Source organism: Garra rufa, chromosome 16 (genome assembly GCF_049309525.1).
Source record: "Garra rufa chromosome 16, GarRuf1.0, whole genome shotgun sequence".
NCBI lineage: Eukaryota > Metazoa > Chordata > Actinopteri > Cypriniformes > Cyprinidae > Garra > Garra rufa.
This window is the reverse complement of record NC_133376.1, coordinates 29553295-29576333: the sequence shown is the minus strand read 5'-3', so window position 1 is coordinate 29576333 and position 23039 is coordinate 29553295. Positions and strand designations below refer to the sequence as shown.

The 23039-nt window shown below is 36.4% G+C and overlaps 1 protein-coding gene across 4 annotated transcripts in view; it reads left to right on the top strand.

Annotated features, from left to right (window-relative positions):
* Nucleotides 1–23039, top strand: part of LOC141287931 (teneurin-3) — a 137221-nt gene that overhangs the window by 40069 nt on the left and 74113 nt on the right. For all 4 annotated transcript variants that reach the window (XM_073820037.1, XM_073820036.1, XM_073820035.1 and 1 more), the window contains one exon: nucleotides 22251–22437. In XM_073820037.1, coding sequence (XP_073676138.1) covers nucleotides 22251–22437 — 187 coding nt within the window. The remainder of the gene's footprint in view (nucleotides 1–22250; nucleotides 22438–23039) is intronic.

The following is a 23039-nucleotide window of genomic DNA, read 5'->3' as shown; positions in this document are numbered from 1 at the left end:
ATTACACCCTGCGGCTCGTGACGATAGATTGATGTCGTCATGAGCACGAGTTTAGCATATCTATGATTCGACTCGTCACATGTGAACGCGCTTTGATGTAGTATACGCAAACACCGAAAGGGGAAATATGTAAAAAAAAGTCCAGGATGAGTTTGCGCAAGCAAACGTAATCTTTTTCAGCTTTAAATGGGTTTGAACAACCAGGACAAGCGCAAGTAATTACCATTTTGAATAGCCGCTATATCCACAATCTCTTGTGCTGTGTAAACAATGAGTGTCGTATACACGCCACAGATCGCTTCCGGTGTTTGCGTATTCTACACCACAGCGCGTTCAGATGTAACGAGCTCCTGCTCAGGACACATGGACGTGGCTGTGTATCAAAAGTAAAAAAATATATAAATACTGTTCAGTTTTCCACGCTTAATTCACGGAACCAGGAATTCATGTCTGACTGAACTTATGGTCGCAGGTCAGTCGTCATCATGTTAAGCCCGCCCACCGACTCGTGATTGGCCCGGTACATCTTGGATTTTTCGGAAATTTAAGTGAATTGAGAGTAACTAGACTGACCTTAGAAGCAAATGTAATTTGCTGCCGCTAGGGGCGCGTCTAGATTCTAGGCTACTACAGGGCTGTTAAATGCTTGAATCTGATTGGCTGACAAACGTTCTAATGGTGTGCATTATTTTCAGGGAAACGCACGGCAAATAGTTTAGTCTCTCTCTCCCTCTCTCTTTCTGTCTGTCTGCTTGTCTGTCGGTCTGTCTAAACTTCATTATTAACTGCATTAGTTTGCTGTCAACAGCTCAAATGTCGTTACTAGGTCTAAAATGACGTTTTGGAACTAGCAACGAAGCTGTTGGATGAGCTGCGTAAGAAATTAATCCTACTCACAATAGCGTTTTAAGGACAAAAACGGGACGAGTGTCTTGAAAAATATCATCTGATCGATGTCTTGAGGTGTGGTAACTGTAGTATAAGCGGAATAATTGACTTCGGGCTGTTAACTTCTATGAAAATAATGCACACCCGAGGTGGAATCATGCATCACCACCTCCGGTGTGCATTATTTTCGTAGAATTCATCGGCCCGTCGTCAATTATTCCTTACTTAATACTTAAAAACACACACAGACACACACTTTTTGACCCCACTTTATTCTGTATTTATTTATTTTGTATTTCTAACCTTATGAACAAAAACAAAATGGACATGGACATGTACTTCAGCTGCTTATTTATAATATTGTCAATTACTTCACTGTCACTTTTTCCCAATTTCATTCATCCTTGCTGAATAAAATATTAGCTTCTATTAATACTTAATTAAAAAAAAACATTTTGACCACACTTTATTTGATTATTTCGTATTTGTAACCTCATGGACACAAAATATTCAATTATTCTAACAAACAAATCAAAACTCCAGCAGCAGCTGCTTCGCATTAAGTTAAAATCAAAAGCCTCACAACAATAATACATTAGAAAGAAAACAATAATACATTAGAAAGATTGAATAACCCTCATTATAGCCCTTGTATAATATATGAACACCTGGGACCATACATAAGTTGAATTCTATGCACTGACATTACTTGGCGACCATAAATAACCTGCTTTTAAATTTTGAGCGGTGCGGTGCATCAAAACTAATCTGCTTCCATTATAATTGATGGAGTTGTTTATGCCACGACACACTTTGCATAATTGGGCTATTTTTTCCAAGTCATCTCAATGACCAAAAGTGTCCCACTTTACCTCGGTTCACCCTATTAGTGTCGGATTTAGCACTTAATGCCACTTGTATAGCATGGTATAAATGATATAGCAGGATCAGTTCCAGCTGACACATTTTCATATGGTGTCCAGCCCTCTCTAGGAACTGGTAAATGCAGCGTTGCACTGCTGTAGTTTGCCGCTGCCCTGCCCTGCCCTGTCCTGTAGGTCTAGGTATGGAAGACTATGATTTAACAAGGGGCCAGCATCAGGGCAGGTGTGGCAATGATGGATTGAAGTGCTTAGTAGAGCACTAGCAGCCGGGACAGAGAGTAATCGCTGTGTACAGAGAGCTGGCCAGAGTAAGCAGAACAGATACATCAAGCCCGAATGCGCGGCAAGAGTGGAGCGGGGTCACGTGCACGCAAATCCACATATATTTACAGATGACAGAGGTCTCCATACTCAAGCACTAACACAAAGGTAACATAATCGTCCTGCTCCAAGTGTTATATAATGTTCTGTTGCCTGCACAGGGCTATTATTTGATTTATGACTCAGGGCATGAGGTGAGGTGTGCAGCATTGTTTTTTGCAGGATATGATGACTACATATATGTACGGTCTGCACCTGTTTGCACAATTGTGTTCATTAATTTATTGCATGTTAAGGCATTGCAATTTGCATGATTTCTTTAAGTAGGCATTTCTACTGTGCATCTTTAATATCTCAGCTCATTTATTATATGCTGTTTTGCACTTTTATTTCTAGGCGCACTAGGGATGATAAGGAAGAAAAGGAGAGTTGGGCATGGCTCCCAGTTTTTGACAATTTTTGAGTGCATCCCACTAAATATTTTTGGGTTTTTCCAGACAATGCTCCAGTTGCATCAGAATATATGGCACATTAATGCAGAGAGAGAGACAGAGGTCTTCATCTTAAAAGCCTGTAATGTTGTTTATGGTGTTTTCACTACAACAGCACCAATGAGTTTGAAGCGTCCTGTGAAGCTACAGAATGCTAAAGTATGAATGAGGCTGCCAAGTAATAACTAAAAAGCCATTACGCAGCTTTGTTGTGTAGTTTGGAAAATGTTAACTTGGTTTTTGAAAGCGAAGTGTGTACGTGAATACCGTATCCTATGCCAGTTTTATTGTGCAGAGGCAAGCCATTTGTTGGTAGAATGTTCACCACATTTGTAAGCCATCTGCAATCCATCCTTACAAGGCAATAAAAAGCGCTGGGGAATAACTAGATACATGTAACAGAATTAAGTAATTACAAAATAAATGTAACCGTAATCAATTATGGTTACTGAGAAAAAAATGTGTAATTAAATTACAGTTACATATGAAAATGTCAACAATTACAAAAAGGTTACATCTAAATATTTATACACACATAGAGATTTGATTGATTTCTTTCCCAAATTGCATTGACTGCTCTAAAATATGAGACGCCAATGTTTCAGGAGTTTAGGACACAGAATATGACATGTTTATTGGATAACTGTTTTATTTCCAATTTTCCATGGCATTGTTTAGATTCATTGTTTTCTGTTGTAGCTATGCAAAGATTTGATTTGAACAGTATCATAGCTATTGAACTATGTCTTGTTATAATTTTAGACAGTATTTAACCTTGATCTTGAAATAAAATATATACAACTTCGAATGAAGTAAAAAGAGATGCTAAAGTCTGATTTTGTGGTGGCTGTGCTGTAAAATGAAATTATTATAAACTTAATACAAGTGATGAAGGATTTTGGAATCTGACAGTAATCATTGTCGAATACTACTGTAATGTCAATCCTGCCTGCTTGAAATGTTTGAAAAAAAAATTGAAAATTACATTTAGAAAAGTAATCAAAAATATTTAAATGTAATCAGTTACATTCCTTTAATAAAGTAATTGAAATAGTTAAACTACTTATTACATTTTAAATAGGGTTACTTGTAATCTGTAACCTGTTAAATTTCTAAAGCTGCCCAGAACTGCAATAAATGCGCTTAAAAAACAGTGCTTGACTACTTAAATTGCCAGCCATGTGCAAATAAACTTTTAAAATGCATTTGAAATGAATTTACCTCTGTGGTCTGTGTGGCAAAAGAATTTTTTTAAGTTTTTGAAGTTTCTTATGCTTATCAAAGCTGTGTTTATTTGATGAAAAGTATAGTAAAATAGTAATATCATTATTACAATATTATTACAATTTAAAATATATATGTATTTTTATTTGAATATATTTGAACCTAAAATTTATTCTTGTGGTGGCAAAATGAATCGGAATGAGCAAATGTTCAAAAATGAGTTCTTTTAATTTTATGTTTTTTTATTTTCCATTAAAATACCTTCAAAATGATATGTGATCCTGGACCACATAAAACCAATATTAAGTAGCACGGGTATATTTGTAGCAATAGCCAAAAATACACTGTATGGGTCAAATTTATAGATTTTTCTTTTATGCCAAAAATCATTAGGATATTAAATAGAGATCATGTTCCATAAAGATACTTTGTTAATTTCCTACTGTAAATATATCAAAACTTAATTTTTGATTAGTAATATGCATTGCTAAGAACTTCATTTGGACAACTTTAAAGGCAATTTTCTCAATATTCAGATTTTTTTTTTACACCCTCAGATTCCAGATTTTCAAATAGTTGTATCTTGTCCAAATGTTGTCCTATGATAACAATACCATACATCAGTGGAAAGCTTATTTATTCAGCTTTCAGATGATGTGTTTCAACAAAATCGACCCTTATGACTGGTTTTGTGGTCCAGGGTCACATATATGACTTGTTGGAATCAGACAAAAAATGACTCAGCTACAGCCATTTGAAGATGATGGAGTCAGCAGAGTTGATTGTTTTTTAAAGATTCCAGCAACGTTGCATATTTCTCTCTAATTCTTTTCTTAATAATAATTACTATATTACACTGCGCTTTGCAACAACAGACCTACAACTTGTGGTTAGAAGCAGCAGTAGTTGTCCAGAGAAAAAGGTACTCCTCTCAGAAAACGTCCAATTAAAGATCATTTTAGATGTTTAATTACTATTGGAGCATTGGAATTGCTAGGAGAGGGCTCATTTTTGTGAAAACCTCAAACTGACATTTTAGCGCATTCATACACATTGTGACTCATTTTGCCAGCACAGGTCACATTTATTTGAAATAGAAAACTTGTGCAATATTATAAATGTCTTTGCAGTCACTTTTGACCAATTTAATGCATCTTAGCTGAATAAAAGTATTAATCTCCTTTAAGAAGGAATCACACTGAGTACAAGCCAAGAAACAACCACTGGACCTTATTGAAGGACAGAGAGATTTGCAATTTTATTAGATTCTGCTAATAGCACTTAAATTACTTTTTAACCTTTAGCATGCATTTACTGCATACATCAATGCAAATTAAATATTTTGTCTAGCTATTCAAGCAAGCTAAAGCTAAGCTCTTTTGGAAATGATGTTCAGTAATGATTTAGTCTCGGTCTGTTTTTCGTTACCAACACCTGAGCTGACAATGAATGAATAAAATCACTTTATTGCTCTAACAGTGGAATTTTCTTAACATGTTAAATAACTCATGTATAATTGAAGTGTTTTGAGTGTGATACTTGAATGATTAGCCACTCAACACGATCAGGCTAATCTGGGATGTGTCAGCCTCTGCAGCGACTGAATGTGTGCTCACCCTGACCCATTTCCTTTGAATTAATCCCAGCTATAGTTGGGGGAAAAAAGCCTCTTTGATCTTCTAATGAAGGGACACTCATCTCGATATTTCTGTTCTGAGTTTGTCTGCTCACTTTGGTGTGTCTGTGAGCTCTCACCAAGGAATTCCTGGAATAGGGTGAAGTTGTCTGAATAATTAGGCCTTGCTTTCAAAATCGCAGTCTCCTCCTCCGTCCTGCTTCCTCCTTTTACTGTCATCCATCATTCAGCCCTCAGAGCTGCCATTGGTCATTACTATGTCTGCTCGCTTTGCACGACGGCATTCAAAGAAAGCCTGCTACCCTGCTTTGATCCTGTTTTTTTCTCCTTCTTTAAGGATGATAAGAACACCTAAAACCCTTTCTACATATACAGTAACCTGATGGCTGATGCGATTGAGGGCAAATCTGCATGCTTGTTGGAGTGCGCCGCAGTGCTTGTGTGTTTTCTGGGATTAGAAAGAGGGTTAAAGGCTAGCTCAGCAGTGAGGTTTTTTAGATTGGACGGCTGTGGAGCTATTTCCAGACTGCTCTGCTGGAGGATGACTAGAAGAAGCACTGGATTCATTATTCAGAAGGCAGCGGAGTAGTACACAGCAGCACAGTCTGTCAGGCCAAGATTACCTTTGTGCATTCCTCCGACATGCGAGGAGAGCTTAAGGTTTGAGTCTCTACCCCGAGGCGTGAAACCAACCTGACTGAAAGTAGGGTTGTACAGCCCATCTAAAAGTTATCAGGTAGTCTGCGGAGTTGTGAAGTGTGAGAACATGGAGCACAGGCTTAGATTACAAGTGATCGTTGAGAATGTAGGGTATGTTCTACATTAAAAAAGGATCAGATGATCTTTTGAGGCATGTTGAAGCTGGGTTTCATGGCTGTTGGCCTGTGGCCACATTTAGCTGATGTTTCCCCATACGCCAAAAGAATATACTTTCATGTATAATCAGGGCTTGACATTACCACCTGCCGAAATGTGGGCGGATTTCAGCAATGGTGGGGAACGATCACTTCTACTAGCCACTATCATGTTGAGTTTTATAATAGAGCTTGACATTAATGCTTGTCTGGGACATGTGTTTTTTTTTTTGAAGAAGAAGAAGAAGTAAGTGAAACAGAATTTTACTTCCCCAACCAGACAACTAATCTGATTAAAACATCTAATTAGGGATGCACCAACATTTCGACAAAATTAATTCTGATTTTATTAAATCTGGTGCAAACGGCAATTGATAATGGATAATGTATTGACAGTCACAAGGTCACACCAATTATGGATGGCACAGCCTGTCTGTGTGAGACAATTTTGTGGAGAAATCAACAAATGAACACGACTGCACACAGAAGAAACATACTGCAGTAAAAATGCATACTGCAGTTTTTTTTATATTTATAACATATAGCCTAGTTAAGCTACATTAGACGACCAAGGGAGTAACTCCTTGTGTTTTAACTTTTGAATAACTCCTTCAAATGTCAGAAACCTTGAAGTTGTAATTGATGATCAGCTGACTTTCTCAGACCTTATTGCTAAAACTGCTCAGTCCTGCAGATTTGCTTTATTCAACATCAGGAAAATAAGGCCCTTTCTTTCGGAATATGCTTCACAACTCATTGTTCAAGCTCTTGTTCTTGTTCTCTTGTTCTATTGCAATGCTCTTTTGGCAGGTCTTCCAGCCAGTTCTATCAAACCTTTACAGTTAATCCAGAATGCGGCTGCAAGATTATTTTTTAATGAGCCTAAAGGATGCATGTCACACCTCTCTTCATCAATTTGCACTGGATACCAATAGCTGCTCGCATAAAATTCAAGGCATTAATGTTTGCCTACAAAACCACCACTGGCTCTGCACCCCTTTACCTAATTCATTACTTCAGACTTACGTGCCCTCTAGAAGCTTGCGTTCTACAAGTGAACGGCATGTTATTGTGCCATCCCAAAGAGGAACAAAATTACATGGATTTTTTAAATGAACCCTCCTGGTGGAATGACCTGCCCAACTCAATCCAAAGTCCTTAACCATCTTCAAGAATCGGCTAAAAACACATCTCTTCCATCTTTATTTGACCCTCTAACTCTAGCATTCTCTGTTATAATTCTATCTATTCTAATTTTAACACAAGCTTCTCTGTTCTTGTATTCTATCTGTCTATTTGTAGGCCTCTAACACTCACTTGCTATTTTCTTTTTATGTATTATATAATTAAAAAAAACCTTGATACGTGTACTGCGTTAGGTTAAATGAGACTTGTCATAGCTCTTGCATGTTATTGCTCTTTTATTTATTTATTGCTTCCATTGCCCTCTTTTGTAAGTCACTTTGGATAAAAGCGTCTGCTAAATGTCTACATGTAATGTTCTCTGAAAACAGCTATTGTAAATTTGATGTTTTTATACAAGAGTTCAAACGAGTAGTTAATATACATTTTAGCACAATATTGTCAGTGTTGACTGCTTTTGCTTGATTTGGTTAACGAAAATATTTCAAAGTAAAGATCACAGCAGAAAATTCACGCAATTTGAGAAACATACAGCGGTGTTTTGTTACTGAATGATGGTCCATTCATAAAGACAGACACTTGCTACATTCTTGAATGAATCAGCTGTCTGTACGAATCATTTGAAGGCATGACTCAATGACTCATTCATTAAGACAGTCACTTGCTGCCACCTTTTGGCGGTTTACTTGCATTTTTTTTAACGTTTCATATTTTTATATTTTAAAAAATGATTTTAAACACCAAGCTCATAACATTACTAATACTGTTGCAATTTTGCAATGTAAATGCTTTCATGCTACATTTTTGCTTCATTAAATGTGTGTAAATGCATCTAAATGACACTTCAGCTGTTTCTGTTTCTTCTGCAGTGGCTATTTTGTTAATACCGATTTCATTTGACTGGTAACAGCCCTTTAGTGTCTTATTAAATTAAGTGAAATTATTAATGAAATATAAGAACTTGAAATGATAGATGATGCATGCGTTTAATACAGTTTAAGGAAAAATGCCCTTTAAATAGGCAAAAAAAAAAAAAACTAATACATTTTAGTATGCAATTTTAGTCATATAAAATGTAATTTTTACCAACAACAAAATTGTGGCCAGTGAAAATTCTGAGTGGCTAGTAATTTTGGAAAATGAGTTTAGTCACTCATATTTTTGACTTTTCATATTGTCACACACACATACACATGGGTTGCAATTTTTTTAGGCATGTAGTGTGTAAAACATGCCTTCTAATTTCATTACAGGTTAATACAGATGTCAGCGAATTTGATAAGTGTGGTAAACACTGCATTTATTTAATTGGCCTTATTTGTAGCATCTTAATTAGTTTGAACAGGAATATTAGATGGATGAATGCATACCTTATGAGGCAAAGAGAATAATGAATTAGGTCCATTGGAGTGCAAAAAGCTTTATCAATACTAACTCAATTTACAGACCCTGAGTCAGTGAAACTAAATGGACTAACAATGTTTAAGGATGCAACTGTTTCTTAAGGCCAGACAGACAGCAGAATCTCCATTACGCCAGACCAGACACAATACACCTTAACATTAGGGTCATTCAATTTCCCACTCTGCTCTTCAAAGTGGGCCAAGTGATTTGTTTTCAGTGTGTATTTAAGAAGAAGCCTCAATCTCCCCCGGAGAAGTTTAGCATTTAAATTGGTTGATCCAAGCACATTTTACCACAGCTGTTTTTGAAGCATCGCGCTGATGAAAAATCAAAGGTAACGTGCAAATGCATGACCTTTCCCCGGCTGAATAGCAGACGGTGTTTGAAGAGCTTGTTTTTGCTGACATTCATCTTTCTTTTATACTGTTTTGTAAAACTTTGGGCCTTGGTGAGACGAAACATCACAAAATATTTTTAGACAATAATAAAAACCTCACCACAGGTCTAAAGGTGAAATTAAAAATATATTTTAAAAATATGTAGAGGAAAAGTTTTTAGAGAGATAGTGACAACTACAGAGCTTTCTAGTGATTGTTATTATTATTGATATAATATGTATGGAGCCTTACTCTTGACATTCAGGAAAAAGATACTGTGGACAAGAATTAAAGAGATAGTTCACCCAAAAATGAAATTCTGTCAATAATTGCTCACTCTTATGAATCTTCGTTCATCTTCAGAACACAAATGAAGATACTTTACATGAAATCCGAGAGCTTTCTGACCCTGCATAGACAGCAATGAAACTGACACATTTTAAGCCCAGAAAGGTAGTAAGGACAACGCTAAAATAGTCCAGGTGACATGAGTGGTTCTCCGTAATTTTATAAAGCTACGAGAATACTTTTTGTGCGCAAAATAATTCAACAATTTCTTCTCTTCATAACATTAAGGTTGAACCACTGATATCACATGGACTATTTTAGTGATGTCCTTACTACCTTTCTAGGCCTTGAATGTGTCTGTTGCATTGGATTTCATCAAAAAATGTCTTTATTTGTGTTCTGAAGGTAAACAAAGGTTTCCAGAAAAAAAAGTTTCCATCCACATGAGGGTGAGTAATTAATGACACAATTTTCATTTGTGGCTGAACTATCCCTTTAAGAATTTACCATAATACATGAGCATGTTTCATCCTGGGCATGTTTTAATAATACATTTCCTCGTTTTAGGTTTATTGTTGCCTCCTTGTACTAATTCATACCCTTGTTTTAGGTAAATGTGCCCATTTATTTAATAGCTATCTTGGCATCCACACCAATGGGTGGTAACGTTGTGTTTATTGTAAGTGCTGCAGTTATGGTCAGATGCACAGTTATTGATTATTGGGCAAAGTTTTAGTATCATGCAAAACTGTAAAGAATGACTGATGCATTATCAAACGCTGAGTAACTCACAGGGAACAGTGGTGAAGTGCTTGAATTGATTTTTTTTTGTTTTTTAACCATTACACTGGTGAAACAATACAGTTATTGACAACAGTTGGCTGGAAGCCAAAATCATGCTGTGTATTGGCTTGATGAATCCCAGTCTTTCCTTGATCATTATTTAATCAAACGTAAAATTTGACAGTGAATTTAGATCATATGGTAACAGCAACTTGCCTCCATAAGGCTGTGCAAATTAAAGGAGTGATTGGATGCAAAACTCACTTTTACATGTTGTTTGAACATTAATGTGTGTTGGCAGTTTGTGTACACAACCACCCTACAATGATAAAAATCCACCCAGTGGTATTTTTCTCTTCTTTAAAAGTAATATCTCCCTTTTAAAATCAGGTCATTCTCAGCTTCTTGTCGGTGTGATGACACACAGACAGAGGCCGCACCCATTATAGTTGATTGACATGAGCGCCTTACCTTAGACCCGCCCTCACCGAGCTGAAACAGTCCGACTCCGATCACCATTGTGTCAACTCAAGTGCAGTAGAAGACAAGAATGTCTCCAATTGAGCGATTGAGGTGTTCTCTTGTTGAATGTAATAATAAACATAGCAGTCGTCATTTACTCCCGACATCTGAGCCGCTGAAGATGCAGAGGATTAACATTACTTTCGTTTTTGAAAGGACAGCGGTGATCCCGATCTACATATGCATCTATGTTCATGCAAATCATTTGTGACGCAGCTTCACTTACAGCAGAAGTGAGTATAATGTTTTTTTATGCATCTTTGCAAATGGCCTTTCTTAATAATGTGCTAGTTAACAAGTTTTGCAGCTAAACACGGCTAAATGTGGCTAAAGTAAACATTACAGCTCGTCATCCATGACAGAGAGGGGCGGGGCGAGCAGAGCTCATTAGCATTTAAAGGAACATGCAACAGAATAGCTTGTTCTAAAAAGGGCTGATTTTGACAAGGTAAAAGGGTTTTTTACACTACCATTGAGGAATTTTAACCAAAGTATGTTATAGACTTCTCATTAAAGGAACACTCCACTTTTTTTGGAAATAGGCTCATTCTCCAACTCCCCCCGAGTTAATAAATTGAGTTTTACCGTTTTGAAATCCATTCAGCTGTTCTCCTGTTCTGGCGATATCACTTTTAGCATAGCTTAGCATAGATCATTAAATCCTATTAGACCAATAGCATCACGTTCAAAAATGACCAACGAGTTTCGATATTTGTCCTATTTAAAACTTGACTCTTCTGTAGTTATATCGTGTACTAAGACCGGTGGAAATGCAAAGCTTCAATTTTCTAGGCTGATAAGATTAGGAACTACACTCCCATTCCGGCGTAATAGTCAAGGAAGTTTGCTGCCGTAATAAGGCTGAAGCAGGAGCAGTAATACCACGCAGCACATGTGCAAATGCTAAACTAGCTGGGAACTCATTTCTGATAATACTCCGCCTGCTTTGGCCATATTACGGCAGCAAACTTCCTTGACTATTACGCCGAAATGGAAGTGTAGTTCCTAATCTTGTCAGCCTAGAAACTCGCAGCTTTGCATTTTCACCGGTCTTAGTACACGATATAACTACAGAAGAGTCAAGTTTTAAATACAACAAATATGGAAACTTGTTGGACATTTTTGAACGCGATGCTATTGGTCTAATAGGATTCAATGATTTATGCTAAGCTATGCTAAAAGTGATATCGCCAGAACAGGAGAACAGCTGAATGGATTTCAAAACGGTAAAAATCAACTTATTAACTCGGGGGGAGTTGGAGAATGAGCCTATTTCCCAAAAAAGTGGAGTGTTCCTTTAAGACCCTAAAGAATCATATCAACTTGTGGAAAATGGGTATCCAATGACCCAATTAAGAAGCATACCGGCCAAGGGGGAAATAAGTAAATAAGTGAAAGCACATGGCAGTGCTCAAAGGACATGTCAGTGGATTGGTTACAGTGTTCAACCGTTGCAAAAACATGCTAGGGTTAACCACAATGGGAGCCACAACTTTAATCTTGATTATTTAGTTGATTTAATTATGCAGTCCTAATATACAGTTTTGTTTTTAAGGGTTGTCAGGGAGATTTTATTCATTAAATAATTAAATCAAATGAAAAATAAATAGATGTTTAAACTATTGTAGAGAATAAAACTTTGCAATTCATTATTATTTAGGTAATTATTTATTAGTTTTGTTAAACCAGCTGGCATAAAAAAAGCAGAATTACTGAGCATATATTGTTCTAAGGAATTGCACATCTATAAAAGTATGCAGATATTTTTTGGTAGTGTTTTTGGAGACAATGTTAATGATGTTTTCTCAGTGCAAAATGCACAAATGCATAGTACGTGATTACTTCCAGATTGTTTAACTTTAAAATGTCACTACATATGCATGGTGAATGATTTTGCTGATGATTGTTCCTTTTGAGGTAGAGAATAAAAATCGATAATTGACAAAAGCTGAACCCTTGCTCTCAGCAGCATTGTGACAGATGTGCTGTAGGTATGATTTGTCTTCACTGGGGTCTAGGCGAAGCTTTACATCGGAAACAAATCGTAGATGTCAGTTTCAGACAGAATGGCTCGAGGGTGATCATGTCACAGAAAACGTCTCTCTTTTTAGTCTAAAGTTCTTGTCTGGCAGAAAATTCTGAGGAAGTTACATGACCATGTTGCTGACAAAATAGCCAGCATTCAAATCGGAGAGAATTCCACCTACTGAGCATATTCAGATATTAACAAGTAGAAATCAGACGGAAGGAAAAACACCAGGAGGGACTGAAATCTTTCTCTGTTAGGTTTTAGTCCCAGGGAACACTTTGAGCTCTGCGGCGGTGTGACTTTGATTAAATGCTTGTGCTCTGCTTTACGCTGGACTCTGAATGCCTCCTGAATAGCCTGTCATGCCAGGTAGACAAGTTTCACTATTATGCTAGATTTATAGTCTTATACTGCCAACTCCTCCACAACTCTTACTCTCATCATGGGTGGGCTCTGCCCCACTGCTACATCTCTTCAATACTTCCTACAAAGTGAACTCAGACTAAAAGCCTGGAAGGTACGGATAACTGTCGGTTTGGTAATTTTCTTCTTTAATCACAACCTATTTGGAAAATCGCATTACAGATGCATTTTGCCATAATGATGCACTCAAAAAAAGTGTAGCATTTAGTGGCTAATATGCACACTTTAGGTAATATGTAGCTTTTAGACACTAATATGCACCCTTTTGACAAGGGGGTAAATAAGCTGCAAAAGTACAGTAGTGTTTCATTCTGAAATTGAATATCTTTTTTATTTGATTGGAGAGCTTGTTTATGCGTTTCTATTAAGTTTTTGAAAATAAGAGGCTTAAGAAATTCTTTTATATTTCAGATAAAATTTTGGGTTGTTTTGGAGGATGTGGCTCATGAAGGCTGAACTTGAAGTAAAATACGATTATAGTCCACTGGTAACTGCTGGGTTAGTCCATGCTCCGGAGGGTTATTCCAACTGTGACATTTTCTCTCAAGTGATTGGATGTGATACCGACGGGCAAAGTCAATGGAAGGAGAGCTAAGGAGGGGTGTCTAAATATAGGGTAGCGCTGGGCGCGGAATAATCAAGAATGGTGTTATAATCTGTCTTAGGAGCGGAAGCGGGAGTAAGTGCAAAAGCTCTTCAAGACAGCAAAGATATTCAGCAAAAATTACATGCTCGAATAATGCGCATTCAAAGTTAATGCGTCATTTTCATCGCCTGTGTTCTAACCATTAGAGGAAAAAGTTGAGAGTTTGTGTTTTAAATATATTTTATGTTCTGTTTTACAACTATTTGTGTTGAGATTGAATAATATTTTAATAGCTCCTTTCAGACATGCACAGACCATTATGCGTATTTCACATCCATCTGTTACCGTTACATGCTCACGGTGTCTCAAAGGGTCCACTGTTTACCGCAGAATTCATGAATGCAATTTTCTTTTCATTATTTACAGAAATGCAATACCAAACCCTCTTTTCTGGTACTATTTAGTCTCATTTATCAAATATGACAGTTTATGTTATATTCTTGTCATGGGCAGGGGAATGTATTTTTTATTTCTTTTTGATAAATGATAGATGTTATTGTGAGAGCAGCTATTTACTCAAAGGGTTTTTGAGCTGATTTTGTGACTCGAAAAGACTAATTAATTATTTTTTGTCTTACTATTACTATAAAAAGTAGTTGGATATGTGGCGACCAGAAATGATTACTGTTTGCTTGATCTGTTTTATTTGCCCAAACTCAAGAAAAACATCTGTTTATTGATTTACATTTGGCTCACAAGAGAAAGTAGTAAAATGCCGGTCTGGTCTCATTGTTGCACATCTAGAAGCACAAAATGTACATTTTTGTTGATTTTTGTACAATTTGTATATATTTAAACATTTAAAACGTAAAAATGGGACCACAAAACCAGTTTTAAGTAGCACGGATATATTTGTAACAATAGCCAAAAATACTGTATGGGAAAAAAAATAATAGTTTTATTTGTTTTTATGCCAAAAAATCATAGGATATTAAGTAAAAAATTATGTTCCATGAAGATATTTTGTAAATTTCCTACCGTAAATATATCAAAACTTCATTTTTGATTAGTAATATGGATTGTTAAGAACATTTGGACATTTGGACAACTCTAAAGGCGATTTTCTCAATATTTTTTATTTTTTTGCACCCTCAGATTGCAGATTTTCAAATAGTTGCATCTTGGCCAAATTTAGCTTGATCCTAACAGACCATACATCAATGGAAAGCTTATTATTTGTGTATGCATCTCAGTTTTAAACAAAAAATTACCCTTATAACTGGTTTTGTTGTATGTTTTTGTCACATATTTGCATCAATGCATTTTTATCATTTTATCAATATGCGATTTAGATTTTTAAACCCCTTAACCTTCTCCCAAACCTAAACCTACCCATTTTATAGTGAGTATAATATGATATAAAACATAATAGACCAAAATATGCAGGGAAATGACCATTTTAGTAACAATATATCTTAAAAAAGATATTTCTTCGTTTTTAGTCACTAATCCCACTACCACCTCTAAACCTAACAATAACTATTTCTGTACAGTATAAAGAAAAACATGACAGATAAGTGCAATCACAATCATTTATTTATTGCAATAATATCAAAAGCAGTATTAAAAGTTATCCAAATGACAATTTGTTGCAGCTGCAGTCCTCTCTGGTGGAATACAATATTTCTGTATGAGGTGTAGAGCAAAATTTAAGTTGCTAGTCGCTGAAAATATTATCCAAAATATTATTCGGATCCACTTTGTGAAGGCGTGCATTTCTCATTCGAACACCTTACCAGAAACACGGCATGTCGCAATCTGTGATGACGCAATAGTTCAATAAGGATTCATTTGTAAGTATGTTAATAATTTACATTTTAGGTGTTTTCAAGTCATCAGTATTGTACATTTTAGTGCCTGTGAAAAAGTAAATGTTCATTTTGTAGAAATGCCTAGTTCTCCCATGAAACTCTAGATGGCACAGACTGACGGGTTGTTAATATAACTGACGATATCACAGAGTTATATGACTTGGCACAAGCTGATTGGTTTGCGTTGCGTATGCAACCAATGAGCTTGCAGCCTTACATTTAAATGGCTGATAGCATTCACTTGGGCATTTCGCAGCGCGCTTTCAGAATTCCTCTGAAACCCTCCACCTTCCCCAGCTCCACCTGTAAAGATCTGCTATGGGTTATTTTATGCTATTTGTGCAGCAGCAGTATGTCTTAAATACTCACAGCACTGTATTGCCATATGCTTTGGCAGTAGCAAGTTCCTGTGCTTGCCTGCAGCAGCAATAATCTACAACTACAGCAGTAACCAACAGGAGCAGCGTAGCAGATCTATTCTGCCGAGACCCAATTCATTAACATTGTCATATCCAATACCATGATAAACTTTTCCGAGAGTTGTCATGACAGAACTACATTTTACATAAAATACATACAAATTCTCATGAGAACAAGTTGAATATGCAGTGCAGGTTTACGTTTATGCTCTTGTCATGAGAGAGGAAAATGTAGATGAGCCCTCAGCAGAGTTTCATAAAGACATTAGCAGGAGCGTTAACAGTAAAATGGGATGTCATTTCAGTCACTCCATCCAATATTAATCAAAACGGCCCACTAAAGCATCTTGTTAAATCATAGCAGAACAACTTGACATTGAGAAATTTTGTGCCAGCTGTATCTGTCTTTCCCAGATTGCAAATGAAAACTTTATGAAAAAAAAAAACAAAACAAAAAAGAATTTCCTTTCTTAGCCACTTCATCTTTTTGAAGGATGTGCCTTGGGAAGTCAACGTAAAGGTAAACATAAACTTGCAAAGGACAGAAATGTACATTCAAGAGAAATCTGTGTATGTCCAATCAAGAAAGAGCGAATTGTATTTTATTGCTCGGGGAGTTTGATTAAAGGAAGCTGATTGCCTCAGATCTGGATGGAAAGCCTGCTGAACGCTTTAACATTCTGCTCATGCTGTGTGTAATCATTTGTTAGTATGTGGAGTCTAGTGGCGTTCAGATTGAATCAGAGCGGCGCCTCCTTATCTAGATTGAAGGAAATAATTTGTTACAATTTTCCATTAAGTCGCATTGAAAAAGGCATGAGTTACCTTAAGGGCACATTTAAGGCAAATTGTGCCGCCGCAGAAGTTCACTGTCTCTTAAGATTGCCGGCTGTTTCATTTCCAACCACTGTCTCGGGCCGTTTGATGCATTTGCGAATGCAAACGACATGAAAGTGTAATGGTGTTCGCCGTGTCTGGGCATGACACAACATCGCCGTCTTTGCACCGGGTGACCTCTTTGTGTCAGACGCACCGAGTGGAGGGTGTACCGTGTTTTCTCTCCAACACTTTGTCTAATGCACCTGTCACAGAGGCCTATTTTAACCCTGTCGTGAATCTGGCAAGACACCTGTCATAATGATTCCTGTTCTTTCAGCCTCTGTCCATTTAGAACTAGTTGGTGTTTCATGGCTCTTGACAGGACTGGTGTAGCATGACCACTTGTGTGTGAATTTTGTTTTTAGTTTATTGAATAATCATGATTTAACTCATGGTGCACATACACTGTCCAAGGATAAATTGTGATTTAAAAAATACATATTAAAGGGTTAGTTCACCCAAATATGAAAATTAGATAATTATTTACTCACCTTGAAGCCATCCTAGGTCTATATGACTTCCTTCTTTCAGACGAATCCAGTCGGGGTTATAATAAAAATGATCCTGGCACTTCCAAGCTTTATAAAGGCATGGGTGGGTACTTCTTTTCATCAGTCCAAAACAAGTCTAATAAAGTGCATCCATCCATAATAAATAGTGCTCCACACAGCTACGGAGAGTGAATAAAGGCCTCCTGTAGCGAATTGATGGGTTTTTGTAATATTTAAAACATAATAATCACTTTTTTCTATCTTGCACTAACAGGTGTATACTGAAGCCATCTTGGATGGCGGATTACGTTGGTGCTGGTGAGTCTCACAAAAACCAACGTTTGTTTACAGGAGTAAAGGAAGTAAAGTTTCCTTACTCTAGCAAAGGAAAACCAGTCTCCTCTTGGCTTATATCGAAATCCTTCAACATTTTTCTTTACAAATCCTTGTTTTGTACTTTTAAATTGTGACCAGTGCATTGTTTACGCCTCTACTAAACATTCGCATTCATCACTTCTGAGCAGTGCATGCACAACCAGTTGGCGTAAGCTAGATTAAAGTGATTATTAAGTTTTAAATATAGATATTTTTCTTACAAAAATGCATTGATTCACTACAGGAGGCCTTTATTCACCCCCCAAAGCAGTGTGAGGCACTTTTTATTATGGACGCACTTTATTGGACTTGTTTTGGACTGATGGAAAGACACACCCACCCTTGCCAATATAAAGCTTAGAAGAGCCAGAACTAATTTTTTATATATATATTTTTTTTTAAACTCAGATTGGATTTGTCTGAAAGAAGAAAGTCATATACACCTAGGATGCCTGGAGGGTGAGTAAATAATGGGCTAGTTTTCATTTTTGGGATAACTAACCCTTTAAATGTGTATGATGTGAACTGCTAACGTGATCTCATGAGAATCTGTAAGTATTTTACGTAAATTGTGGTTTCACAGGTGCTAAAAAGTACAATACGGATGTAGCATTTTAACGTACAATTCATCCTTATGAAGATTGAAACTGGGGCATTAACTTTTTATTATAATCAGTTCTTATTAATGCCATTATGTTTTCAAATGATAACATTTCGTTCTGTGTAATTTCTGCTGCCAGCTCATTTTGAAAAATACATGTTAAACAAGACTACACTTTAGTACATTAAGATGCGTCAAAATTGTAAGTTTCAGCATCAATAAAAACGTACAAAAATGCGTTTTGTGGTTGTAATGTTACATACTAATACTACGCATAAACAATGAGACCAGGTTGGAATTGCAGTGAATTAAAGAACGAACATGCATATTAAAATCTGAGTACTGATGTGACATGAGCTGCAGCAGTCATTCTGCACGTGTTTTGTTGCACTAGTTTGTGCACACATGCACGTTTTCAGTCTCACTCACCGACTTCAGAGTCACTTGTCAAAGCGCTAGTCTGCGACAGGCCCATTTTAAGAGCTCGCCAGAGATGTATGTTCGCCATAATAACAGCAATAACAGTTTATCCTGCAGTAACCGTACTGAGACGTCTTCTCGCAAATGCTTACTTATTAGTTATTTGTGTCACATAACCTGAACAAAACTTAAAAATAATGTTGTAAAATAAGTGATTCTAATGATTATACACTTGAGTAGTTTTTGAACACATCTTTGATGTGTGTGATGTTGAAATCTCCCAGTGTGTTGCGGAACTGTTAAAATTAATATTCCCATAAAAGTTGACATTTGACTAAATAAATGGTTTAATTGCTGTCTGTAGTTAAACAGCATGGTGCATTTTGCTAAAGCATATGGCTTCCTGCTTGTAAATAAAAAAATAAATACATAAAAGTAGCAACATTTTCTAATTAATGCGCTGCCAATAATTCAAAACAAAAATAGGAAGGAAAAAGAACACTTACTGGTCATGACAGCTATTCCCTTGCAATTAACTTGCATTTTAGTATTTTGATACACTTTGCATTTCAATGTTTCTCCGGTGTGGCTGTATAGAGATCCGATCACTCTCATCCACACTAAATGGAAAGTGCCACTTAAATTGCAACTGAGGTTGTGTAAACGAAAAATTTCCTTCATATACTGAATTTTAAAAACATTGAGGGATAATTCCAAATGCTTTCAGTCATTTCAACAGATAAAAATAATATGTCTGGTCTACTGCGTTTCCCTACTTTATAAACATTCCCACAGTAAAGGATGCTAATAAGGATTAAAAGCAAAGAAAATTGGAAAAAATAAAGTTTTAAAAAGGCCCCGTGGAAACAGCCTGGGAGAGACACGTGAGAAAAACGAGAGAGAAGGAATGAAAGAACCTGCACGATCTGTCCCCAAGTAGAGAGCACTTGCTAAGACTAAAGAAGCTCTTTTTACAGAGGCTCTTGTGATATAAATGTCACATTAAAAATGCCAAGAGAGTATTTTATTTATGGATAAAGTAGAGCGTGATGGAAAATTTACAACCAAGTCTGTCAAAGTGATGCATAATGATTATTTGTAACGCAGCGACTGTATTACAAATCACTTATATAGTTGATAATGAAAACACATTAGTGTTCACACCTCGTTGAATGTGCTTAGAATGTACTTTTATCTGCATTTTTTAATAGAGTTTTATCACGATCAGGTGCTGATTGTGATCTAATCATCAGTGTTCATAGTTAATGCGATATACGTTTCTCATCTATGCTAATAACTTAAATCTATAACATGATACATAAAATGCAGTGTGGAAAAAATAAATCTGGTTTGTCATTTTGTGATTGATGCTTTTGAAATGTTAATAATAGATGATGAAGTACGTTTTGATCACTGCCAGTACCGTTTTGACATTTAAACGATTGAACTTAAATGAAGAGTCAAAAGGAACAGCTCATAACAAATTATTCCACCATGTTCGACATTCCTCGCGGTGCTTTCGTATGAGAATAAAAGCAAATATTGAATTTTTGTGGCTTGCCTGCACAGTGCGTCCCTGTCACAGTCTAGTGTGTGACAGCATATGTTTGGACACCCGTAGTCAGATGGAAACAGACCTGTCAGCACGGCGGCAGGATGGGACAGTGAGATAATCACACAGTGTCATTTTGGGGGGCAATTACCCAGCTTGGAGTGAAATGAGAAAACCTGTTTTTTTCCTGCTGTCCTAATGGAGGTTCCGGTCATTAGTTAAACGAGAGTCTCTCTCTCTGGCTGTAATCAAACGTGAAGCGTTCAGTTTAAGAGCCCATTATAAAACATCTGCTCCCCAGCAACGGCCTGCGGAGACTTACGTTTGCTCAGTCGTAAAAGTCGGTGAGCACCGTGTCACTATTGCTACTCAATTTCAAGTCTTTGTAAGTTGTACAGTTACACAGTTCTTCGAGTCATGTTCATCTTTCCTCACCATATCTGCTCTCTTTTACTTACTATTTTAATTCTGAAATTCATCTTTTCACACTGAGGGACTTAAATGCAACTATTACAGAAGGTTCAACCGCTCACTGATGCTTAAGAAGGAAAAACGATGCATTAAGAACCGGGGGGTGAAAACTTTTGAACGGAATGAGGATGTGTACATTTTTCTTATTTGAGAAATGTATTTTTTTTTTTTATTTAGTACTGCCCTTCAGAAGCTACAGAAGATACTTACATGTTCCCCAGAGGACAAAATAAGTTAAATATGCCCTGATCTTCAAATTCAAAAGTTTTCACCCCCCAGCTCTTAATTCTTTGTGTTTCCTTCTGGAGCATCAGAGAGCGTTTTAACCTTCTGTCATAGCTGCATATGAGTCCCTCAGTTGTCCTCAGTGTGAAAAGATGGATCTCAAAATCATACAGTCATTGTTGGAAAGGGTTCAAATAGACAAAACTGCTGAAATACCAAAGAATTTGTGGGACCTAAAGGGCTTTTTCTGAAAAACAGCAAACAGTTTAACTGTTCAGGACAAACAAGGGACTCATGAACAACTATCACACACACACAAAAAAAAGTTGGATCATTCAGGTAACAACACAGTATAAGATCAAGTGTATGTAAACTTTTGAACAGGGTCATTTTTATAAATTCAACTATTATTTTCTCTTGTGGACTATATGTAAACGTCTTTTATGTGAAATATCTTATTCAGGTCAGTACTAAATAAAAAATAACATGCATTTTGTATGATCCTTCTTATTTTGGTAAAATAATCAACATTTTAAGGTAAACTTTTGACTTCAACTGTATTTAGTAATTCTCGCATATTGTCTTACGTTGAAACGAAAGTATGCAATGGTAGGATTCTTTGGTCAAAATAAAATAAAATAAATAAGGCCATGTTAAAATCTAATATTGTGACAGCCCTAATGTAAATAATTTTTTTCTAAAGAAATTATAATTTTCCCCTTTCATATTTTTTTCTGTTAATTCTCACAAATAAGCAGATTTGTAACATTACCTGTAAAACTCAACAATACTACATTCACTAGTATGCTAAATACTAAATTTTAAAAAATGGTTAATTCCCAAATTAAATCACATAGCAGCAAACCGTGTGATTCTCATAATGTAGTGTTTAGTGTCTCCTCTGTCTCTTTTAAATGAAGCTGGACAGAGTGAAGTGAAGATTTGAAGGTGTTCATAGCACCAAATCATCCTGTAAAGAATCCCATTTAACCCAATCCAATCTGGAACGGACGCACAATCCGCCTGCGCTTTTGTGTAAAGCAGAATTCTGTAACAAGCTCCACTAATACCTCTGCCTCTCCTCTTCCAATAGACCAGCTTCCCAGCCAAGCAGGACCGCCTCCTCTGCCACCTGCTCCACATCAACACAAGCAGCATCCGTCAGTCACCTCCCTCAACCAATCGCTGGCCAATCAGCCGACAGAGCTACAGAGCGCATCCGAATGCGTGCAGCTGCAAGAAAACTGGGTTCTGGGTGGCAATGTAGGCTTGGAGAACAGGTATGTGTCAGTCATATGCCGTGGCTGAATTTGCACACTCATTCACTTACTGTTTTCAAGATTTTGTATAAAGGATATGAGGAGGATATGGGGAAGGAGTGAAAGAAAAGCAAGTGAATTCTGATGCTGATTTATAAAAACAACATTATTCTGTGTGTATACAGCAGATATACTGCATGCATTTTATCTTAAGTGTATTTCAGTTATTTTCTTTATCGTTTTGACATTTTTGCTTTATGGTTTTACAGAGATATTATTGAAAATAAACACAGAAAGCAATATTCACAATTGTATAAAACTAAAGAATTTTATACAGTGAATGAAAAAAGGGGAAAAAAACAATTATTATTATTATTTTATTTTATAGGATTCATTAATTAGACATGAATAAATGTTATATAGGTGATGCCTATAAATATATAGGTTATATTTAAATTATCCACCAAATTTGTAGTTCCTTTCTGTACAGTTTTGTGAGTTGAAGAAGTAAAAAGCGTAAAATGTTTGTTTTCATTTTAGGTATCCTTTTGCTTTATGCTTTTTCAGATGAATTATTAAAAACAAAAACATAAAAAGCAATGTTCATAATAGCGTAAAACTAG